Raw genomic sequence first — 23,105 nt, forward strand, 5'->3', positions numbered from 1 at the left:
TGTTTTGTTCAGCTTTTAAGATTTTAAATGACATTTTATACTTTGAATATGCTGAACATTTTGTATTCAGTTTTTATCTTGTAATTTTATTTTATACTACCACTGGTTTTATGTGAACATTATATATAATTTTGAGTTGTCAGTGGTTGAAGAATGTCTTCATGCAGATAAATAATCTTCATCAGTTTATTTACTGTATTTTTAAACTCCCCAATAACAAATGCATTGGACAGATAGAAAAGAATTAAACAGAAAAGAATAAAACAGCACAAAGAAAAAGCAGTATAGGAAAAAAAATGTGAAAACATCATCATATAATTGGAAGAAAGAAAGAAAGAAAGAAAGAAAGAAAGAAAGAAAGAAAGAAAGAAAGGAAGGAAGGAAGGAAGGAAGGAAGGAAGGAAGGAAGGAAGGAAGGAAGGAAGGAAAAAGAAAGAAAGAAAGAAAGAAAGAAAGAAAGAAAGAAAGAAAGAAAGAAAGAAAGAAAGGAAGGAAGGAAGGAAGGAAGGAAGGAAGAAAGGAAGAAAGGAAGGAAGGAAGGAAGGAAGAAAAAAAGAAAGAAAGAAAGAAAGAAAGAAAGAAAGAAAGAAAGAAAGAAAGAAAGAAAATAAATCCCATTTCTTGAGAACTGAAGTGTGTTGTTTCCAGATTGGTATATCACCCATGGGTTAATTAGATGCTCTGGAACATATCTTCTTACCTAAGATATTTTAGGAAATGGGGTTAACCTGTTCTGTGACAACCCCCAATTACAGACTTCTTGAAGATTAGGTCATCCCATTCTCCTAGATTTTCCTGGGCGCTAAAGACTACTATTCTATGGGCAAATTCTTGCTAGTTTTAAAATTGTATGGTTTCATTTTGTTCACAAAGTGTTGCAGTGAGTAGGCAAACAAAACCTTATTTATTCCAGAAAGTGCCAGACACTGATCCCACATTCATTCCAGATATACCCAGTTCATAAATCTGCTTCAGCCAGAGGAATCCGCACCTTTCCTTCCCAAATAAAGAATATCTGATGATACATCAGAAGCAACAGATGGAAACTTCTTAAGGAGACAACAACCTAGAAATAAGGAGAAATTTCCTGACAGTGAGAACAATTAATCAGTGGAGCAACTTTCCTTCGGACGTTTGGGGGTGCTCCATCACTTGAGGTTTTAAAGAAGAGATTGGACAGCCATTTGTCTGGAAAGGTATGGGGTCTCCTGGTTGAGCAGGGGGTTGGACTAGAAGACCTCCAAGGGCTCTTCCAGTTCTGCTATTATTTTGTTATATTGGCTGGCAGGATGTCTTCGAGTCCTCTTTTGGCTAGAAAGAAGAACCGTTAGTAGTTTGGGAATCCTTGCCTCAGGAAGACAGGGGACCTGTCTTGGAGCTAACAAAAAAATCTTCCCAGCCTCATCCTTGCTGGTTAAAACTGTTTTATCAAGGCAAAAATGGGGACAAATGCAAACAGAGCCATAAAAAGTAGAACATGGAGAGACTGGAGATGTAGAAAACAGAAAAAAACAAAACAAACCAGAGGAATCAGTCCCCATTGGGCACTGAAGGAGCATACAGGAAAACTGTTTTCTCAAGCACTTGGAAAGACTATATGGATGGAAGATCTTCAAGTCATTGGAAAAGAAAAGTGCCTAAACCTGTGGCAAATAGTGAAGTTAATTTGGTTGAATGAAAGAGATGGAGGGACCCTGAAGAGAACTCAGAAGACTCTAGGAAATCACGGGAAGTGGAGTTAAGGCACAGCCACACTTCTCTGTGCATTAATGATTCACCTGTGGAGATGGTTACCAGCATCAAATTCCTGGGTGTGCAGCTAATGAGTAGGCTGGCTTGGTCGCTCAACAGCGAGAAACTGGTAAAGCGGGCACAGCAGCGCCTGCATTTCTGCGTCGCATGAGAAAAGCTCATCTTTCTTCCCCTGTCCTGACCACTTTCTACAGGGGGACGATTGAGAGCATCCTGTCATACAGCATCACAATCTTTGGAAGCATCACTGCTTCAGACAGGAAGGCGGTGCAGAGAGTGGTAAGGATGGCCGAAAAGATCATTGGCAGTTCCCTCCCTCCCATCCAGGACATAGCACAGAAGCATTGCTTGAACAGGGTCTGTAAGATTATCTGGGACACTACTCATCCTCTTCACGACCTGTTTTCTTTGTTACCTTCCGGGAGGAGGCTTCGTGGTATCCGTAGCAGAACATCCAGATTCAACCATAGTTTCATTCCATACGGCATTTACTTTGTGAACTCTTAGGCTTCCTCCTTCCATTATATATTCAAGATGGACAGTATTTAATATTTTATTGTTATGTATATATAGGGGTGTGGGTCTATACATATGTTGTTTATAGTATGTTTTAGGTGTGTGTCATGTATGTGTTTCACTTTGAGAGCGGGCAACTAAATTTCATTTTTGATGTGTGCCTTTGTGCCCACAGTAAAAAAAATGACAATAAAGATTATTTTATCTTATCTTAAATCTGTAGGAAACAAGGTTTTTCTAGGTAGACCCAGAATAATAGGGAACCATAAGCTGGACTAAAGCATCAGGGCACACTTGTTTTCTTTAAATAGGCCTGCTAACTGCCTCAGTTTTTGTATCAGAATTCAGTGTATTTTGCACAAACTAGGGTTTGTATGTTGATTCCATGTTAATCCCCTGAACCTTGGACCTGTCTCTCCTGAGGCACCCTATCGCATTTCGTGGGAGTTTGATGTGCAACACACTGTGATTTTTATCAGTGCTAAATATCTTCACTCACCTATGTGTAATTGTTTTGAGCATCCTGACTACCTAAAATAGGAGGTTTTTTAAAAAAAAATTCTTATTTTTCATTATTTACTTTTAAAATTATTGGTACTTGCTTTTGCTGTTATCAAGAATCATACAGCAGAGTTGAGAGAGGTAGGTGTTTATCTGAGTTACCCAGGCAATAATTAAGCCTTTCCTCCAGCACCCCCTGAGTTCAAGAACAATGGGAGGATTTTGTATATCTTCAGTGACCTCGTCACACAGTCAGTCTGATTGGCTGCAAAGGGGCTGTGACATCAAATAGTGATCCCAACCAACCAAGATGAAGAAAATATTTCAGTTAAAAATGGAGCCTGAGCAGCAGCAGATAAAGATCAATAGACGGGAGAAGGCCAGCAGCGGTTTAGTTGTTCCTAAGGTAAATGCTTTTCATATACTTTTTGATTCCATGAAAAATAATTTTCCTAATGAAAATGGTCACCCCACAATTTTTTTGCTCACTTCATTGGCAAGGCTACATAGGGGCAAACATGAACTCTCCAGCACATTATTCATACCCATAATTTTTCCATGGTTTTTCTTCTAATAACACCATTATACTATGGTATCATTCCCATGCTATAAAAGTAGCTGAGGAAGTTTAGCTGTTGAAGGACAGTTGATTAAGGTGTCAAAAAAACTAAAACATTTTGAGCTATATATTATACGGTACTGCCGTGCTAAAGAGATGAGTATAGGAATATCGATGGAGAGAGAGAAAGAGAGGGAGATGGAATGTAATGATATATTTGATTATATCATAATGATATTAAATATATAATGAAATATTTGATTATAAGAGCTGTGGTGGTGCAGTGGTTAGAATGCAGTATTGCAGGCTAATTCTGCTGACTGCCAGGAGTTTGATCCTGACTGTTTTGAGGTTGACTCAGCCTTCCATCCTTTTGAGGTCAGTAAAATGAGGACCCAGATTGTTGGGGCCAATATTTTGACTCTCTGAACCAGTTAGAGAGGACTATGAAGTACTGTGAAGCGATATTTAAGCCTAAGCGCTATTGCTATTGATTACTATCGTTACATTGGCCCATGTTTTCTTGGCAACTTTACAGAAGTGGTTGGACAAAATTTCTTCTGGGCTGTTTTCTTTCCTTTTAACTTCCTAGTCTGGTCTATATACATGAGGCTTCCTGGTACTCATTCATACAGCCACAAACCAAATCCAGTTCTAGCTGAAGAACAAAGAACAAACAATGGTCATAAGTAATGGAAAAATTATAAAGAAAGAGAACAATCTGTAAAGAAAGATAGAGTCCAATTGCACCAATATACAATTCTATACATACTTAAAAGTATTTTTGATCATCGGATGGCATCATGGGACTATCTCCCAATTCACCTGATATCAATGGAAATGAAAGTTGCCTGTTCAAAGAGACTTTGTTGTCACCGAGATTTTTTGGTATCACTTCTATTCATGTTTTTGTTACCCAATAAAAATGGATTCCTCTACAACAGCAGTCCCCAACCTTTCCAGCTTTGAGGACTGGCAAGGGGGGGAGGGAGAGTGGGGATGGTTCTGTGCAAGTGGCAGGCAGGTGTGTGTGAGGGGCTCTGTTTGTGCCCACCAATTACACAAATGGAGCTTCATGCACAGGCATGCTCACTGTTCACACAAGTGAACCTGCATTTGCACACACATGCCCACCACTTCCAGGGCCTGGTTACAAAATGACTGTGGCCTGGGGGCTGGGGACTCCTGCTCTACAATTAGCTGGGATATGTATAAAGGTAGAGGTAAAGGTTCCCCCGCACATGCATGCTAGTCGTTTCCGGCTCTAGGGGCCAGTGCTCATCTCCGTTTCAAAGCCGAAGAGCCAGCGCTTGTCCGAGGACGTCTCTGTGGTCATGTGGCCGGCATGACTAGACGCCAAAGGCGCACAGTACGCTGTTACCTTCCCACTGTAATGGTCCCTATTTTTCTACTTGCATTTTTATGTGCTTTTGAACTGCTAGGTTGGCAGAAGCTGGAATGAGTAACAGGCGCTCACTCTGTTATGCGGCACTTGGGATTCGACCTGCCAAACTGCCAACCATCTGATCGACAAGCTCAGTGTCCTAACCCACTGAGATTGATTCAATTTGCAACTCCATCAGATAGAAGCATCCTTATGAGTGGTAACAAAGACTCTTCACTGTTATCCAGGATACTTGCTTTGAAAAGTGAGATAAACTACAAATTTATCAGAGAAGCTGAAGGTTCACTGGATGGCATTGTGGTAACATCATGAATGAAATTAATCACTTCCTAGATATGTTGGGCTAGAATTAACAGATGTTATGCCCAGGAAGGCTACTGCTAGCAGGCCATTCTGAAAATGGTAGCCCCCAATATTTGAATTTGAGAAAATACTGTGGATAGATAACAGCAACAATACTGCGAAGTCTCATTTTAATGGACAGAGAGGAGTCAGTGTCTGTTATTCATGATTATCTGTTAAATACAAAGATACATCATTTGTGCAACAATGTGATTATACCACAGGCATGCATTCCACTATTTGCATTTGCATAACAGCATCACGATGCACATGACATACATCACTGTAGATATTTGCTGCATTGCATGAGAAATCCATTATAATGAGGTTTGTTAACGCAAGATTTTGCTGTAATAGAATTCAGTCAATGAGAACCTCTTGCTCGAATGGAGTAGCCAAGATTTCTAAAGCATTTTTAAGTGCAATAAAAAAGGGATTCAAACCCCTTTTTAATCTATGAAGTAGGTAGCAGCCAAGACAACAGATGCAATTTTTGCTTAATATCCTATTGGAGGGCCAATTTACAGACTCCTTGACTTTTTCAGAGGTTAATGCACATCTTTTGAGTGGCAGGTCAAAGGCTGCGTTCTAAGTAGGTGGGACCAGGAAAGAAATTGTATTTGATTTGAATTTCCCTTAAAATTAATTGAGATAAATTAATTAAATATGTTACTATGAGTAGCCTTATGTATAGGACAGTCCTCAGCCTATGATCACAATTCAGCCCAAATTTCTGTTCTAAAATGAGACATTTGTTACATGAGTTTTGCCTCATTTTACAACCTTTCTTGCCACAGTTCTTAAGTGAATCACTGCAGTTGATAAGTTAGCAACATGGTTGTTAAGTGAATCTGGCTTCCCCATTGACTTTGCTTGTCAGAAGGTTGCAAAAGGGGATCTCGTGACCTTGGGACACAGCGATGAATTTTGATCACATGAGCATGGGGATGCTACAAAGTTTACAAGTGTGAAAAATGGTCATAAATCACATTTGGTCAGTGCTGTTGTAACTTTGAATGGTCACTAAATGAACGGGTGTAAGTTGAGGGTTACCTGTATTTCATCATTTCTCCCTCTATCACATTAAGCATTAAAATTTTGGTTGAAGCTGAATCCGTACCCATGGATTTCAGGCAGAGCTCTGCATACATGGTCATCAGACTGTGCATCTTTGACCCAAAGCAAGGAAATATTAGAGGAAAAAAATGGGCCATCTCCACTTAAGTTGATGTTATGGCCTCTTCTATGATGGTAAAGACTTTGTTCACATAAGCACAGTATTGTCTACTAACTTTCTTTCAAGTGGTAAAGAGATTTTGTTTTTAAAATCACAAAGGTAGTGAAAAATAGCATTTCAAAGTCACCATTATAACTTTGAAAGATAGCACATGAAGGATTTTTCTTTGTCATGGTGCCTGCCATCTGGAACGGGTTTGAGAATAGACACTGGAGAGACGGTTGGAGCACTTGTCCCATTCTGATTAATTACTTTTTCTTCATTAAGCCAAAGATTTGGACAAGTCCTTTGAAGGGACAAGGTCAGTCCCTCACTTTTTGGCTTTGTGTCTCTCCTTAGTTATAAAAGCTGTCGGGGACTGTAGCTGATAAGGTGGAGTCTTGAATATAACTCCCAGTCTTGTTTTTCTAAACAAGAGAGAGACTGAAGATCTTGCCACAGGGTAAAATACCCTTTAAAATATGATTTAAAACCATGCTGTATAATGCTTAGTCCATTTTGTAATCTTTCTCTTTCTTGTGCATAAATGATGGCATCTTAGTTCCAGGATATTTTTTTTAATGTTTTACGTTTTTTGATAGCTACAGGAGGGTACTTGGGGAGGTTAATTGGAATTTGGATGTTGGATCTTATCATTCTGCTGATAAACACCCAACTTTTGTCTCCTTTTCAACAGATGTCCTGAACAATAGCCTAGATAGGGTGAGAAACTGTGTGTAAATGAAGAAAATAAGTCTTAATCCAGACAAGACAGAAGTTCTATTAGTCAAAAGAGAAGCCAAAACACAATTTGGAGTACAAACTGTCCTGGAATGGATAAGGCTTCCATTGAAAATCTAGCTTGGATGGTATAGAGATGATTTTGTTCCATTTTAGCATATCTGCCAGTTGCAAACCTTCCTGGCGAAAGAGGTTCTAGCTTTAATAAAACGCTTTGAGGGTGAGACTGTTACATTTTAAAGTCTATTTAAGAACCGTTTTCAAGCTTGTTTGGGATCCGGTTAAGTCTATTGATAATTACCTATGAAATCCTTACCTGAAATCTGAAATGTTTTTGGGGTACGGGAAGTATAAAGGTTGCCTGTAATTCACAATCCTATTTTGAGGAAGAACTGTAGATCAGTAGTAAAGAATTCACTTTGTGTGCAGAACACCCCAGGTTTAATCCCCATTGCCTTCAAGTAAGGCTGCTAAAACCTAAAAAAACAAAAAAAAACTCTTGCTACTTAGACCCATGTTATATTACATGTATGAACGGTCCGATTCTTTTAAGGCATCATTTATACATCGCATTAAAGCAGAGCACCCTTGACAGCAGTTCTTTCATAACAGTATCTTGATTTGTCAGATTTATGTAGCCAGCCATCCCACGTGAAGTGACTCTGGGGGGTGTACAGTAAAACCAACTATTAAAACTTGCTGCAGAGTCAAATTAGAACAGAATCAAAACAATAAACACAGAAAAAAAGCAATGGATAATAGAATTCCTATTCCTGGTCTTGTTTTCAAGAGGTTGTATGAGCCACGTTGAACTTTTTATTGTTTGCTGTATCTTCTGATTTTCCTGAAGTAAAGGTCTCAGGTTCCGATTTTACTTTCTGTCGAGTACATGGGATTTACATGTTGCTTTTCAAATCTGGATCTTGTGTGCCATCGTAAGTGTTCAGTTAACAAAGGGTGAGTTTTTACAATGCTTACTGCTATCTCTAACTCCTTTCTTCTTCTTTCTTTCTTTCTGAGGGAGCTAAATTGACACATCTCAAACCCTATATAGATTGGAACTAAGCCCTGGGGATTTCAGTAGGATTTATGTCTGAGCAACAAGTTTAAACTCAGGATGTATGGCTAAGCCTAAAACTGAAGAGGTACACCAGAAATAGATTTGGTTAACCGCACTGCACTTCATGCGAGGTTCCTTTTCAAAGATGTTGGAGACGTGTCACCAGTGAGTCATGCTTACAGCTGGAGGGAAGCCCATTATCCAAGAGGCTCTGCTGAGCATTTGTTCGAGTCAGCACAAATGAGAGGACACTCGAAGACTGATTGATGGGCGCTCTCCTGGACAGGACTGAAATGAGATGCCTGCAGAGAGTCTCTCAGGCAACATCAGGGGTTTTGTTGTTGTTGTTGTTCTAATTGGAAGGGGTCTGGTTGACCAAAGTCAGAGCTGGAGCAAGTTGGCTAAAGCTGAATCTCAGCGTGTAGAACGAGGGGGAAAAAATAGTCCCCCTTTACCCTTGTTTTATGTCTGCCTCCTCAGTGTTGCTGGCTGCTTGGGATTTTAGTCATGATTCAGTTCAAACACTTCCCTTTTTCAAGACAGAAGGAAAGGGGTGGTGTTTTTCTTGCTTTGCTTCTGGCCAATTCATTTTGTTCTTGTTTTTATTTTTCTTCCCTAAGAAAAAAAGACCACGTTTAGCATGTGTGTGTACCTAAGCTGCTTGGTAAAGGTATATTTAGAGACAACTTGTGCGGTCTGCACTCAGATTCTCATACTATAATTTATTAGAATTCCATTTTCCCAATTTGCTTTTCACCAGGAAAAAAAAAGCAAGCAGAGTAAAGCAGTAGCAGTGCTTTCTTTCCAACGCTTCTCAGATAAGAAATGGGCCCTCAAAGCAGCATATTTTCCTAATTTGGTCCTAAATTCACCATCTGCTGACAAAGACAGAGGTGATGTTTCTGCTTTCTTTGGGCAAAAGCTTTGCCTATCCCACCTGCAGGAAAAACAAACAAACAAACCCTGGACCTGTTTCATGGAGCTATAAACTGGACTTCATTGCCAATAGTTTTACTTTTTCACAATTTGCTCTCACTATTGTGTAAGAATGTAGGGACGCGGTGGCTCAGTGGGTTAGGACGCTGAGCTTGTTGATCAGAAGGTCGGCAGTTTGGCGGGTCGAATCCCGAGTGACGCGTAACAGAGTGAGCACCTGTTACTCGTCCCAGCTTCTGCCAACCTAGCAGTTCGAAAGCACGTAAAAAATGCAAGCAGAAAAATAGGGACCACTACAGTGGGAAGGTAACAGCATTCTGTGCGCCTTTGGCGTCTATAGTCATGCCGACCACATGACCACGGAGACGTCCTCAGACAAGCGCTGGCTCTTCGGCTTTGAAATGGAGATGAGCACCGGCCCCTAGAGTTGGAAACGACTAGCACGCATGTGCGGGGGAACCTTTACCTTTACCTTTTATTGTGTAAGAAAGGAGAGAGAGATTTCACATGCACAAAGAACGGGCATAAGTTTAATGATGTACAGTATTTAGAAATAAGATATTGATTAGTTCTTTTTTTACTTCTTTAGAACTTTGTAATTCTGACTTATCTTTCTACCTTAGTTAGTTAATGGCTTAGAATTTTTCTTCACTTTCATTGGTGGCACACATATGCCTTTGCAGCTTCCTTTTTCTGTTGTCATATGGAATTGTCTTCATAGCCTTCCCAGCCTATTCATTGACCAGCTTTAAGTGGTTCTTAATTTGATGATTATTTAAAGACGACTTTTTAACCCATGAAAATCTTCTCAAAAGTCAGGGGTCGTCTTATACGCCAGGTGCTGAAACTTTAGGGACAGGGCTGGCTGGAAAACCTGGAGCGGATCTTCCATTTAGTCTGCGCAGGGAAAGCGGGACCAATTGGAGTAGAAGCTGCAGTCTGTGATTTTTTACAGGCTGGGGTCTGGGCGTCTTTCCTTCTAAAGTTGAAGAGCAGCTGTAGGCAGGTGGGGAATGCAAGAGCAACTTGAAAGGCAGGTGGGGAATGCTGTAGCCAGAGCAGCTGCTTAGCTCTAAGGACACATTTGACTCAGGAACTGGGCAGGCTGGCTGGAAAACCTGGAGCGGATCTCCCATTTGGTCTTTTTTTTTATCCCATTTATATCCCGCCCTTCTCCGAAGACTCAGGGTGGCTTACAATTTAAAGCACAAATCACTGTGCTTAGCAATAGCCTTCATTCTATGTATATGCCTGCTTATTAGAGCTTTCACCTCCCCCCCCCCCAAGCAGCATTATTACAAAGTCAGCTTATTGCTCCCAACAATCTGAGTCCTCATTTTACCTACCTCGGAAGGATGGAAGGCTGACTCAACCTTGAGCCTGGTGGGATGAGAACCTGCACTAATTGCAGGCAGCTGGTGTTACTTAAGGCTTTGTGCAGGGAAAGCTTTAGAGTGAATTACGAAAAGTGAAAAAGTGAATTAGGAAAATAGGAAACGGTTGCTGGAATTGGGTATGTGTAGTTTAACGAAGAGAAGGGTGAGGGGTGACATGATAGCAGTGATCCAATATCTCAGGGGCTGCCACAAAGAAGAGGGAGCCAAGCTATTCTCCAAAGCACCTGAAAGCAGAACAAGAAGCAATGGATGGAAACTAGTCAAGGAGAGAAGCAACCTAGAACTAAGGAGAAACTTCCTGACAGTTAGAACAATTAACCAGTGGAACAACCTGCCTCCAGACACTGTGAATGCTCCAACACTGGAAATTTTTAAGAAGATGCTGGACAGCCATTTGTCTGAAATGGTATAGGGTTTCCTGCCTTAGCAGGGGGTTGGACTAGATGACCTCCAAGGTCCCTTCCAACTTCTCCTTCTCCTTCTCCTTCTCCTTCTCCTTCTCCTCCTCCTCCTCCTCATTATTATTATTATTGTTGTTGTTATTATTATTATTATTATTATTATTATTATTATTATTATTATTATTATGTTTAATCCACTTGCACTGTTTTATGTTTACATGTTTGATGACAAACAGCCTTATGTTTATAAGTGACAGTTTTCCTACTAAGTACCTGCATGTCATAAGCATTTGAATTAAAATTATCATATTAAAATCAAATCTGATGTTTTTTAATTTTTATTTGGTGTGCGTTGGAAGAGGGGTAGTCTTATACGGCAAGTATAGCCCAAACCCTATAATTTAACAGGAAATGTAGGGGGTCGTCTTATACGCCCAGTCGTCTTATACGCCGGAAAATACTGTAGTGTTTTCCTTCTTACTCAATCACAGGTTTTATAATGGGTAGAATCTGATGTGCTTTGCCAGACACTCTATTGGCAATGCAGTCTGTGGATTCCTAAGGAGTTGGATCAGCTTAAAATCTGGGCTGGGATGGCTCATCCTTCTTTCTGGTCCCGAGGTACTGCCTTCCAAAGGATAGTTAGGGAACTGAAAAGGTCTGTTCCCTTCAAGTTTATTCCCTGCTAGATTTCTGAGTGATCCCTAGCCAACAAACACTTGAATAGCAGCTGACCAGTTGTGGTGGATGGAGAGGTGAAAGTGTTGTGTGGGAAAGGCACGGCTCTCTTTTTTGCTGCTTCACAGTGGCAGCTTTCCCCATATCTTTATATTTTGGGGCTGATTTTGTATACGTGGTCAGTATTTTACTGAAATAATTCTACCTATATCCAAAAGAAACCCAACTATCAGCTGGTAGCAGCTGTTGCTCTGGCCCCTGAACTTGCTCATGCAAAACCAAAGCAATATTTTAGAGATGATTAAACCTCCTTCTTCCCCTATTCCCAGCCACATCCCCACATAATAGGAGTGATTATTGGACGGTTTCCCACTCCTGGTAACCTTTGGTCAGAAGGAAGGAAATGAACTTGGCATCTTTAAACGTGGACAATTTTTTTCTAATTTCATAACCAATCATATAGGTGGGAATTGCTAAACCAATACATTCAGAAAGCATGCACTAACTTGTTAACTCATGATTACCTCTAAATGTAGTCATTCCTATTACTTGCATAGAATACAAATAATTTGAGTAACAGCCTTTAAGTGTTACAGGTAGTCCTCGACATACGACCACAACTGAGCCCAAAATTTTTGTTGCTAAGCGAAACATTTGTTATGTGAGTTCTACCTCACTTTACGACCTTTCTTGCCACATTTGTTAAGTGAATCACTGCAGTTGTTAAGTTAGTAACACAATTGTTAAGTGAACCTGGCTTCTCCATTGACTTTGCTTGTCCGAATGTCGCAAAAGGGGATGACGCTAGGATGCTGCAACTGTCATAAATATGAGTCGGTTTCTAACTTTCTGTATTTTGATCACATGACCATGCTGCAATGGTTGTAAGTGTGAAAAATGGTCATAAGTCACTTCTCTTATTAAAGTTGTAACTTTGAATGGTCATTAAATGAACTGTTGTAATGTAGAGGACTGCCTGTATTGACTGATTATCAAAAAACCAGTTGTTACTATCATGATTGTATCTTGCTCTATATGCTCTATTACCTCTTGTGAACTTGGGATTTATCTCCCTTTGGTGTAGTTATTTTTCATATTGGAAAGAATTTTAACCACCAGCAAAATTCAGATACTAATAGGAGAACCCTACAATTCCATTTAGAGTTAAACTATAGATGGTGCTCAAGGTACTAGATGAAGGATTGCAATTAAGAAAATTTCTCTTTTATTTTGCAATATCAGAAAAATATTTCTTTACTTCCTTCTTGCAGATCTCATTTAGGTGTTTTACACAACTTCTTGGTTAGGAGTTTCCATTGCTTGACCTTCTTCTCTTTTACAAACTTGCTGCCAACATACCTACATTACAAAAAATGTGTCCCTATTTGTTATTAGTTTTGATTGCTGGCAATGTTTTTCATTAACAAAATTGCAGCGTTGGTCTGGCAAAGCCCTATGAAATTTTGCTTGGGTACAATGCTTTTTTTTAAAAGTTAAACATATATTGCACAATTGGGGGTGAGAGAAGCAGCCAGCATTTTCTGACATTGATTCTCTAGAGCAGGGGTGTCAAACTGCTGGCCCACGGGCTGGACGCGTCACGCTGAAACCGTGCCCACCCCATTGCCGGCAATGGGGAAAAAGTCGTGATATGTTGCGACACGTCATGTGACATTGCGAGTTTGACACTCCTGCTCTAGAGGCAGCTTTTATTAAGGTGCCCCCACAAAGGAATGACATTTGTCCCTTGCTTTGCTAAGAGGTACACTTATGGTAAGCGGATTCCCTATGATAGAGATACTTTTGATTTTCCCCTTCAGTTCTCCTAAGGTTGGCTCTTCTGACCAGCATCCCTTGCAAACAGTTGCTCCAACTGGTTTGCAAGGAATCAAGCTACTTAACCATTTGAGAGCAAATTTCTTACTGAATTAATCCCACAGCAGTGAAAGGGAACCTGTGTCTAGTTCTTCTCTAGCAGCTTCCTTTGAAAGTGTTAAATTTTTCTATTTACTTTTGTCCTTTATGGAACCCCTATTTTATTTCCTCTTCCAGATGAATTTGGGAAAGCAATGCCTTGGCAACATCGGAGGTTTCTCACGTGAAAATAAAAAGTATGCATTTTTTTTTCTAGAAGAGCAAACCAGTGACATTTTCTTCACCATTTTTAATCTATGTAGGTCAAGATGGTGCATATGCATGGAAAGAAGCAGGAGATGGCAAAAAGAAAACAAACAGGGAGGTGAGTCAACTTTAAATCATTCCTCAGGTATTCCAGGAACCTCAATCAGTTTGTGGGATGGCTGGCAAGGAATTACAGTAACTGCCACAATAAAACCCTGATTGTCAGGTGTGAAAGATCAGGCCCACATGTGAAAATTCAGTTAAACTGATTTATTGCTACTCATGCCTATACACAGGAATCTTCTCAACTAAAAGTTAGCACCTACTTGGAGTTAGATGAGAATCAGTGGAATTCAAGGGAGGTTGAACTTAGTTCATTTGTGGCCATGTAGAGTGGGTTAGGACACTGAGCTTGTCGATCAGAAGGTTGGCAGTTTGGTGGGTTGAATCCCGAGTGCCGCGTAACAGACTGAGCGCCTGTTACTCGTCCCAGCTTCTGCCAACCTAGCAGTTCAAAAGCACGTAAAAATGCAAGTAGAAAAATAGGGACCACTACAGTGGGAAGGTAACAGCGTTCCATGCGCCTTTGGCATCTAGTCATGCCAGCCACATGACCACGGAGACGTCCTCGGACAAGCGCTGGCTCTTCAGCTTTGAAACGGGGATGAGCACCGGTCCCTAGAGTTGGAAACGACTAGCACGCATGTGCGGGGGAACCTTTACCTTCACCTTTAGAGATCCTAGGCTGATCCTTCCTTTAACTCCACCCCCAGTTTCTGCCAGTTTTTCTCCTACCCTGGTTACCCTTAAGAAACTCATAGCCATGCACCTTTATAGCATAATGGTGGGAACTCAGGAACAGTAGTGGAGTCATTAGCTCTCTGCTAAATAGAAGCACCTATCTGTAGGCACACCTGTAAAATTAGTAGTCTGATTTCACTCTCCAGGTTCTACCCCATGCCTACATAAGTGGACATTAGAAGAGGTTTCTTAAATGTCAGAGCATTGATAGGTGCGATATGAAAACATTTGCTCAGAATGCCAGTTTCCCCGGAGAAGTGGGCATTGAGAAGGTCCTAACTGCTACCCAGAAAACACATGTATCTGCCCCTTTATTTGACTGAGGAAACTGATTTGAAAAATACAGAAGGAGGACAATGAAAAAGTGCAAATGTAATGATGGACAGCCTTGATCGTGCCAGGCAAAAGGAAAATTTGGAAGACCATGGGCCATGCTAGAGAGGGGACAACCAATCTCCCAAAATAAATAACTTGCTCTTTTGCGGCTTCTCTCTGTTGATAGAAAGATGTTATTTTGCATAAATCATTTCTGCAAAGAAGAAAAATAAGATAAGAAGCATTAATTTGAAATATGTTGTTTCTTTTTCAGAAATATGTTTCAAACCAAGCTTGTTCTCCCAGAAATGACCTTTTCTCTTTCTGTATCCCATGATATTATTCTTTTCTGGAGTCGCTACTATAACAGTTACAATAGAAATGACATTAACTAAAGAACAAACACAATGTTATCACCTTAGGAAAATCATACAAGCTCTTGCCTTGAATAAAGATGTCTTCATCTTATGATGTGTGGTCTAAGTGAGTAAGAAATGTATATTTAATGCCTAAATCAAAGCAGACTGATGGTCTCCTTAAATCAACTTAGATAATTTGGAACACAAAAGCTTCTTACATATTGTATGAAGATGTTTATTTTTTTTGTTCTTTTGTCCTTAATGATTACAGTGACACCTACTGTTTCCAAATAATCATTGTTTATTTCATATTTCATTGCCAACATTTTTGCAAATAATTGTGTTGTACATGTACAAGGACATGGTGGCTCAACGGGTTAGGACGCTGAGCTTGTCGGTCAGAAGGTCGGCAGTTTGGCAGGTCGAATCCTGAGTGCCGTGTAACAGAGTGAGCGCCTGTTACTTGTCCCAGCTTCTGCCAACCTAGCAGTTCAAAAGCATGTAAAAATGCAAGTAGAAAAATAGGGACCATGACGGTGGGAAGGTAACAGCGTTCCTTGCGCCTTTGGCGTCTAGTCATGCCAGCCACATGACCATGGAGACATTCTCAGACAAGCGCTGGCTCTTTGGCTTTGAAACAGAGATGAGCACCGGCCCCTAGACTTGGAAACGACTAGCACGCATGTGTGGGGGAACCTTTACCTTTACCTTTACATTCTATTTGTGAACGTATTGCATGAATTCCTCTTCTCTGTTTTTCTGTTTAACTTTGGCAAAACTTTGCCAAATCATGGAAAGGCAGACTAGTTACAAGAGTTGATTAATCTGTGATAATATCCAAAGGAAGAAAAATGTATGCCTCAGCATATCATTAAATATTAAATTAAAATTTTATCCTTTGCAGTTTAGAATTAGGTATGTGCCCACAACAGAAAACACATTTTATCTTGAACTTGTAAAAAAAAGAGCCACATTCAAAATGATCCATCTGAATATTCAGAGCTAACTATCTTCCAATGGGGAAAAAATATTCAAGAAAGCTCAGGGTTTTTTTTTAAGTTTTGATGCAACTGGATTAAAAATATTACACGTGTTTTAGTCATAGGAAATGATAGATTAAAGAAAGAGGCTTTTGTGCTTTTGCTTTTCATCTCAGGACCACCAGTGAAATAGTCCTCGCTAGTAGCCAGCTGCCACTCAACTTTCAGTAAAATTGGCTAAGGAGATTTTTTTTCCAATTAGAAAAGATAGGACACAATGCTCCATTTTAAAAAAAAGTTTTCACAATTCTATTTAGAAATAATCCACTTAGCTCATTTTTTTTTGTAGTTTGGATGGCAAATAGTTATCATGGCATAAGCACCACACCTACTTACTAAGTTCAAGAACAGTACTGCTTACTTTTTTCATTTACAACCTTCCTTCACAAAAGAAACAAAACCAACAAAAATGCCACTGTATTTTGTTGTTTTCTTTGCTACCTTTGTGTTTTGCTTGTTTCAGAGATTGCTGCCAAAAAGGTGTTACTATTACTTAACTTTTATTATGAGTAATATCAACATCAGAACAGCAAACAGCAACAGCAAAGTGCCATTACATTTGTTAATTGCCAAGTCCCACAATTTATACGGGTAGTGGGTGGTGGTGGTGGTCTAAAAAGTTAATAATGTTCATATAATTCTTTTGAGAACACTCTATATTGGTTTGGTTGGCTTCTTGAACTTTGGCATAAAGGTATTCGGCACATGCTGTTATATTTATCTTGCTTCTCAGTACATTTAAACATATATTCTTCAAAGACACTTAAAACACCAACAAGGACATCCCCCCCCCCAAATCAGCAGTTCCTTCTTCAAAATCTACATGACTTACCTAACAATTGTATCATTACGCTGAGAAGGAACACTGCTTCATTGCTCTGCTTCTGATTATTTATACCAACTTAAGCCATGAAGTTGATTTTATTATCAAAGAAAACCTGATGTGATGACCCAGAGCTTTCAGTTGTCTTACGTAGGTCCTGACCAATGTCTCCTGTCTCAATGGCCAAAGAAAAATATATTCAGTAATACTGTGGATAATTAGAAGGTTCTGCAGAGTTGGGAGGCTTAAGAAGAAACAAGGAATACTTGATGAACATATTGGGTAGTGCAGCTTAAACTCAGGATAGCTCAGGGGTCTTCAAACTTGGCCCTTTTATGACTTGTGGACTTCAACTCCCAGAATTCTTCAGCCAGGCATGCTAGCTGAGGAATTCTGGGATTTGAAATCCACAAGTCATAAAAGGGCCACGTTTGAAGACCCTTGGCATAGTTTATACTTTATAGCCTGCTTAAACACAGATCAATGTGTGCTGTTAGCAGACATCTGTATCTTTGTATTTGGAGGAACTGATGAAGGGTGAAAAAATTATTGTCTAAGTGAGGTTCATCCCTTGCTCTTGCATGACACCTAGTGTTGACTTTTGACCAGTATTCCTGAATTATGAAAGGGTATGAGAGTTTTGGTTTAATGTTGCTCTTCAATTTTATGAATTGAAGCCCCAGTTGCATAGCAACATGTGATTAATCAGCTTAATATGTCTTCATAGAAACATATGACTGTGTTCCACAAGAACTGTTGTTTTATGCCTGAAATAGGAAGGAAAAGGGCACAAGTGCTGGTGTTATTACTACCTCACATGATGTCATCTGGGGCCAATTTAAAAGCTAGTGTGGAAGAACGTTGAAGAAAATATGAAGTTAACTAGCAAAAGATCCCATGGATGTATTAACCTCCTAACTCATCAAACAGATGGCAACAGGAAGAAGAGGAAAATAATTATTTGTTTCCAATTACTAGCCCAAATAATGGTATAGATTTCAAAGGCATCTATAGTAGCATCTGCTTCGGAACCAAGTTTACTCATAGTTCAGAAATACATAGAATGGAGGTCATAATTATATCCCTTCCACAAGAGATCCACTTGTTGCAGCCTGCCCCGAGTTTCTACATGTATGTGGAGAAATACATGATTTCACAGATGAAACCTTCTGACAAATTGTGAGGTGACTCTACCACACCCTCCATTTACAGTACAACCCAATGTACTGTAAATATAGCTCATATTATTCATGTATGGTGTGTCAATTAATCTTAATTTCTACAGATCTTTACCATCATCTTCCCAGGCATTTCTTACATTGAAAACTTGTATCTCAAAAACAGTTTTTGGCATAAAATACTTTTAAAAATTCTTGATTTAACTTTGTGATTGGAATAGCAAAATGTGTTAGAGGCATAACAGAAATCAAATGGGCCCTACATTCTAGAAAAGGTCAAACATCAACATTAGAGAAAGGATATATTTGTATGCACCTGTTAAAAATGGGAAGAAAACAAGAATAAATATAAAATAGTATGTTATTTGAAAGGGATAGCTATACACTTGGGTCATGGCTCAAAGTTACTATTTCTTGAAATGTACCTGATATGCTGTAGAATCATGTTTGCATTAATAAAAGGGGATTTTTTTGACCTGTAACAAATACATTCATTGGAAAATGAATTCAATATCATAATCTTAATCTTAATCTATAGGAGTATTCAAGATGCAAGAAGAAAAAAAAATACCCAAGCCCACTCATATGAACCATACATTATTAACCATACATAATTCTGCAAAAGCCAACTTTTCAGAGGAGATGGATGCCTTCCTCCAACTATTTCGGCAGCCAGAAAAATCTATTCAGTCCCACAATACATCTGATACAGTATGCACAATTAATTTCATGGAAGCTTTAGGATCCATTACAGTTCAGAATGTTATTAAACTTCATCATCAGCTGATTTGGCACTGAATGTAAAATAACAAGCAAGTTTCCCCAGAGAGAAAGTGAACCATTGTTCCAATTACCACTACTTTCTTTCACAGCAAGATTGTGATAGTGATATTGGTAGTTCATGCCCAGGCATCTGGATTCTGGCCATTTGTGTGTGCAGATAGATTACTCGCTTGAGCTTCTCTGTTCTGTTCTTAACTGTCGGATGTGGAGAAGTTAGTTGATGTGATCTAGAGGATTTTTGTTTAAGAGCCATAACAAGGAAAATGACTTTTTCAAAGGAATGTATTGAGGATTTGAACAGAATGATTTTTTAAACAAATCCCCTGCTGTCTAGATTATTACAAATTGAACCCATTCTGCTTAGTCTGTCTACAATGTGCAGAGTCACTTTCAGACTTAAATGGTCAGCATATGAATGAAGGAATGAATGAATGAATGATGTAGGATGTATCCTTCTTTTACCTTGGAATAGTAGCCTTGGAACTACTATCTAAGGGATGGGCAATCTAAGCTTTCTTGAACTGCCCAGTTACTTTGTAGTAAGATGGGTGGCCAATAAATTTGAGATAGATAGATAGATAGATAGATAGATAGATAGATAGATAGATAGATAGACAGGCAGACAGACAGACAGACAAACAGACATTTCAGGAACATCTTCTAATGGGTCATGTTTCACTGCCTTTTATAATTATGCATTCTGAGAATAGAATATAGATGTCAAGAAACATCCCTATTGACTAGAATTTAGGCAGACTTGACCCTCTAATCAAATATTTTTGTTAGGGGTCCCCAATTCACCTTCATGAAGTTTCAGATTATTCATTGACTCCCAAATTTTTAAAATATGAAAATAATTTAATAAATAGCACTTTAACAATAATAATAGCAATAATAATAAAGGTCAAGTCCAGTCTAAACATCTGCCTGCGTGACCAAACATAATAATTATTACAATAATGACAACTCAAGACCAACCTCTTACTGCTAGCCATCTCACCTTCAGGACTAGGGATTGAGGGTGAGCAATACATAGAACTCTCAAAATTAATTGACACCAATTGACCTTTCATCATTTATTTACCATTTATTGACTGTGAGACATTGACTGACTGTGACTCCCAGCCATTTACTTGATCCCTTGGATAGTCTCATCAATTCTTGTGGGTCAATAGTGACCACTTTCAGGAACCCTAATTTACACCACTGTGTTCATATATTACAAGCCCTTAAAAGATTCAATAATATTTCCAAGAAAATCTGTACAAGTTTTTATCAGGTGAGTAAATAATAAAGAAGTTACTCAGAAGCAGTAAAACTACCATTCAATAATTTAAATAATAAACTTCCTCATTTATTAGCATTAGAGAGTTAGGTATCACAGACAAAAACATACGATGAAGTCAAAATGTGATGATATGTATATATTTCTGGATAAGACTGAGAATTAACAAGTTTCACAGTTCTTATTCCTTGCTATGTAGAAGCAGATCATTGAAGTTAAAGATGTCCTTGGAATTAATTGAAGATTTGTATTTTTAATGTTAAGTAATTTTTTCCCTATAACTAAAAAGGTAAAGGTTCCCCCACACATGCGTGTTAGTCATTTCCGATTCTAGGGGCTGGTGCTCATCTCTGTTTCAAAGCCGAAGAGCCAGCTCTTGTCCAAGGACGTCTCTGTGGTCATGTGGCCGGCATGACTAGACGCCAAAGGCGCACAGAACGCTGTTACCTTCCCACTGTAGTGGTCCCTATTTTTCTACTTGCATTTTTACATGCTTTCGAACTGCTAGGTTGGCAGAAGCTGGGATGTTAAATTTGTAGGAAGCTGAATGGACTAGTTTTGCTTTTTTGGGTTACAGTAGATTTACTCACTACCTGAAACATGATGATGATGATGGAGATGATAATAATTTTTTTAAAATCCTATTTTTTCCAGTTAATGACATTCCATATTCAGTAACAGATAGCACTCTGTATATACTTACTGGGTTTAAAGCTTAGTGACTAAAATTAACCTTGTTTTTCAGTAACCACACATAGGATTGTGTGGATAAATAATTTCTTAGTGCTTGAACAATGTTAATCGAATTTAACCAAATCTTTAAGAAGTATCTTAATTTTTTTAAATTTATTGTACTATATGCCAAATTTAATATGACATTAATTTCTACTTTTATTTCCTTTGGACTTTTCCACTGGAACTCTTCAGTGTTTATTTTTTTCATTCTAACTGAAAAAAATCATATTGGATTTTAACAGAAATTTGAATTATTTAATTATTTAACTTAATTTCAAAACTGTAATTCTTCCTAATTTTATTTCAGTACTGCAAAGTTCCTAGAGATTTTATGTACTCATGAAAAAATGATTTTTCACAATTGCCATCAAGATTGAAGAACAAAGTCATATCATGACTAATACCGACTGAATTTCAATGGAAAGTACTACAAGGAAAGTACTTGAAGATGGTAGAGGACAGGAAGGCCTGGAGGAACGTTGTCTGTGGGGTCGCGATGGGTCGGACATGGCTTTGCAACTAACAACAACAACACAAGGAAAGTTTAGAGGGAAACCCCCTTTTTCATCAGATCCCAGATTCAGATTTAACTTTGGCAATGGTTTGTCCTCTTCAGGCTTTGATTCACCTTTTTTTGGAATAGTTCTATTTCAAATAGGGAGTGAGGAAGAGTCAGAATATTTCCACATCTAAAAATTACCATAGTTGAAATCTTCAAAAATTACTTTTTAAAGTAGTTTTTATACAAGCAGTATAAGAGAGTTGATTTAAACAATGCATAACGTCAGTATTTTTTTTTGCTTATTACTTATTTATATTGTTTGTATACAGGCAGTCCTCAATGGAATGTTGGTCATAAGTCCTTGCGGTCATAAGTCAAGGCACCGCAGGACCAGACTCAATTTTATGACTATTTTTACAATGGTCCTAAAATGAGTCACCATGATCATTAAGCAAATCATCTGTCCTTTAAGCAAATCTAGAATATCCAGTGGGCATTTTTTTCTGTTTTCTGCCCTAAGTGGGCAAAAAAAAATCAAAAATTGTGATCACGTGTCCATGAAACGCTACAACCAGTTGTAAATGCAACCTGGTTGCCAAGTCCCCAAAATGTGATTATGTGCCCTTGAGTGAATAGTGACAATCATAACTTCAAAAGCTTTAAAAACTTGGCTCTCTGGCTCAGAATGTATTAAGGGCCAGCTACGTGAATTGAGCATTAGTTAATTAATTATCACGGCTGCTATTTGTATGTATTTCTTTTGTGGATTTTTTTTATTCTTTAATGTGTTTAATTCTTTTGCAATATTACAGTCACTTGCTTGGGCAGCTAGAAAGAAAGAAAGAAAGAAAGAAAGAAAGAAAGAAAGAAAGAAAGAGAGAGAGAGAGAGAGAGAGAAAGAAAGAAAGAAAGAAAGAAAGAAAGAAAGAAAGAAAGAAAGAAAGAATGAATAGTGAGTGGCTCAATAAGCTAATCTGCTCCAGTGTTACTCATTACTTGTCTGTTCTTGCAAAGAGTTCTCTAAATACGTCCTTGATTTGTGTGACTGCTCTTGCAAGCATTGGAAACACGTCTGGCCCCTTTGATCATGCATTCACCACAACTGAAAATTTTTTGCCCATATCTATCTAAGTATTTTGCTGTGGCAATGCAGTCCTGCAGACGAAGTGAGGCTGTGGCTTTTTTTGTATGTGCTGGAAATGGAACAGCTCACTGCCAGACTTTGTTGTGTTTATTTATTCCCAGATGCCAAATAAAATTATGAGGTGAGATTTCATCTTTATCACATGCCCATCATTGAAGCTCTCAGCTTGGACAGTATGATGACTCTCAGTCCACAGATAACTCTCAGTCAAAGTAAACATAACATTCCATAAATTATTTTTGCTGTGTTTGAGCCATTGTGAGATAGTGTTGAGAGTTTTTCTTGATTTCTCTTACCTGTGATATATTTACCTTAGTTGTAAATAATCTTACCTGTGATGGGAAAATTCTTCAATTCCAGAGAGACAACATGTCAAAGGAATCTCTGTTGGCTGTGGATTTTCCAGATTGTTTACCCTGTAGAGATAAACAAGGCAATCTGCCTTCATTTTCATGATGACAACATGCAAATTTTGTATCGATCTCTTTCAGACAACCCAGTCGCCCTATATTTTT

The 23,105-nt window shown here is 38.7% G+C and overlaps 1 protein-coding gene across 1 annotated transcript in view; it reads left to right on the forward strand.

Moving 5' to 3' along the window:
• Window positions 1-3,079: 3,079 nt before the first annotated feature.
• MPDZ (multiple PDZ domain crumbs cell polarity complex component) overlaps window positions 3,080-23,105 on the forward strand; it is a gene marked incomplete at its 5' end in the record, with an annotated part of 144,346 nt that continues 124,320 nt past the window's right edge. The window contains 2 exons of the mRNA XM_083351159.1: window positions 3,080-3,175; window positions 13,557-13,677. Coding sequence (XP_083207285.1) covers window positions 3,080-3,175; window positions 13,557-13,677 — 217 coding nt within the window. The remainder of the gene's footprint in view (window positions 3,176-13,556; window positions 13,678-23,105) is intronic.

The sequence above is a fragment of the Vipera ursinii genome (assembly GCF_947247035.1).
Source record: "Vipera ursinii genome assembly, chromosome: 2".
Classification (NCBI taxonomy): Eukaryota; Metazoa; Chordata; class Lepidosauria; order Squamata; family Viperidae; genus Vipera; species Vipera ursinii.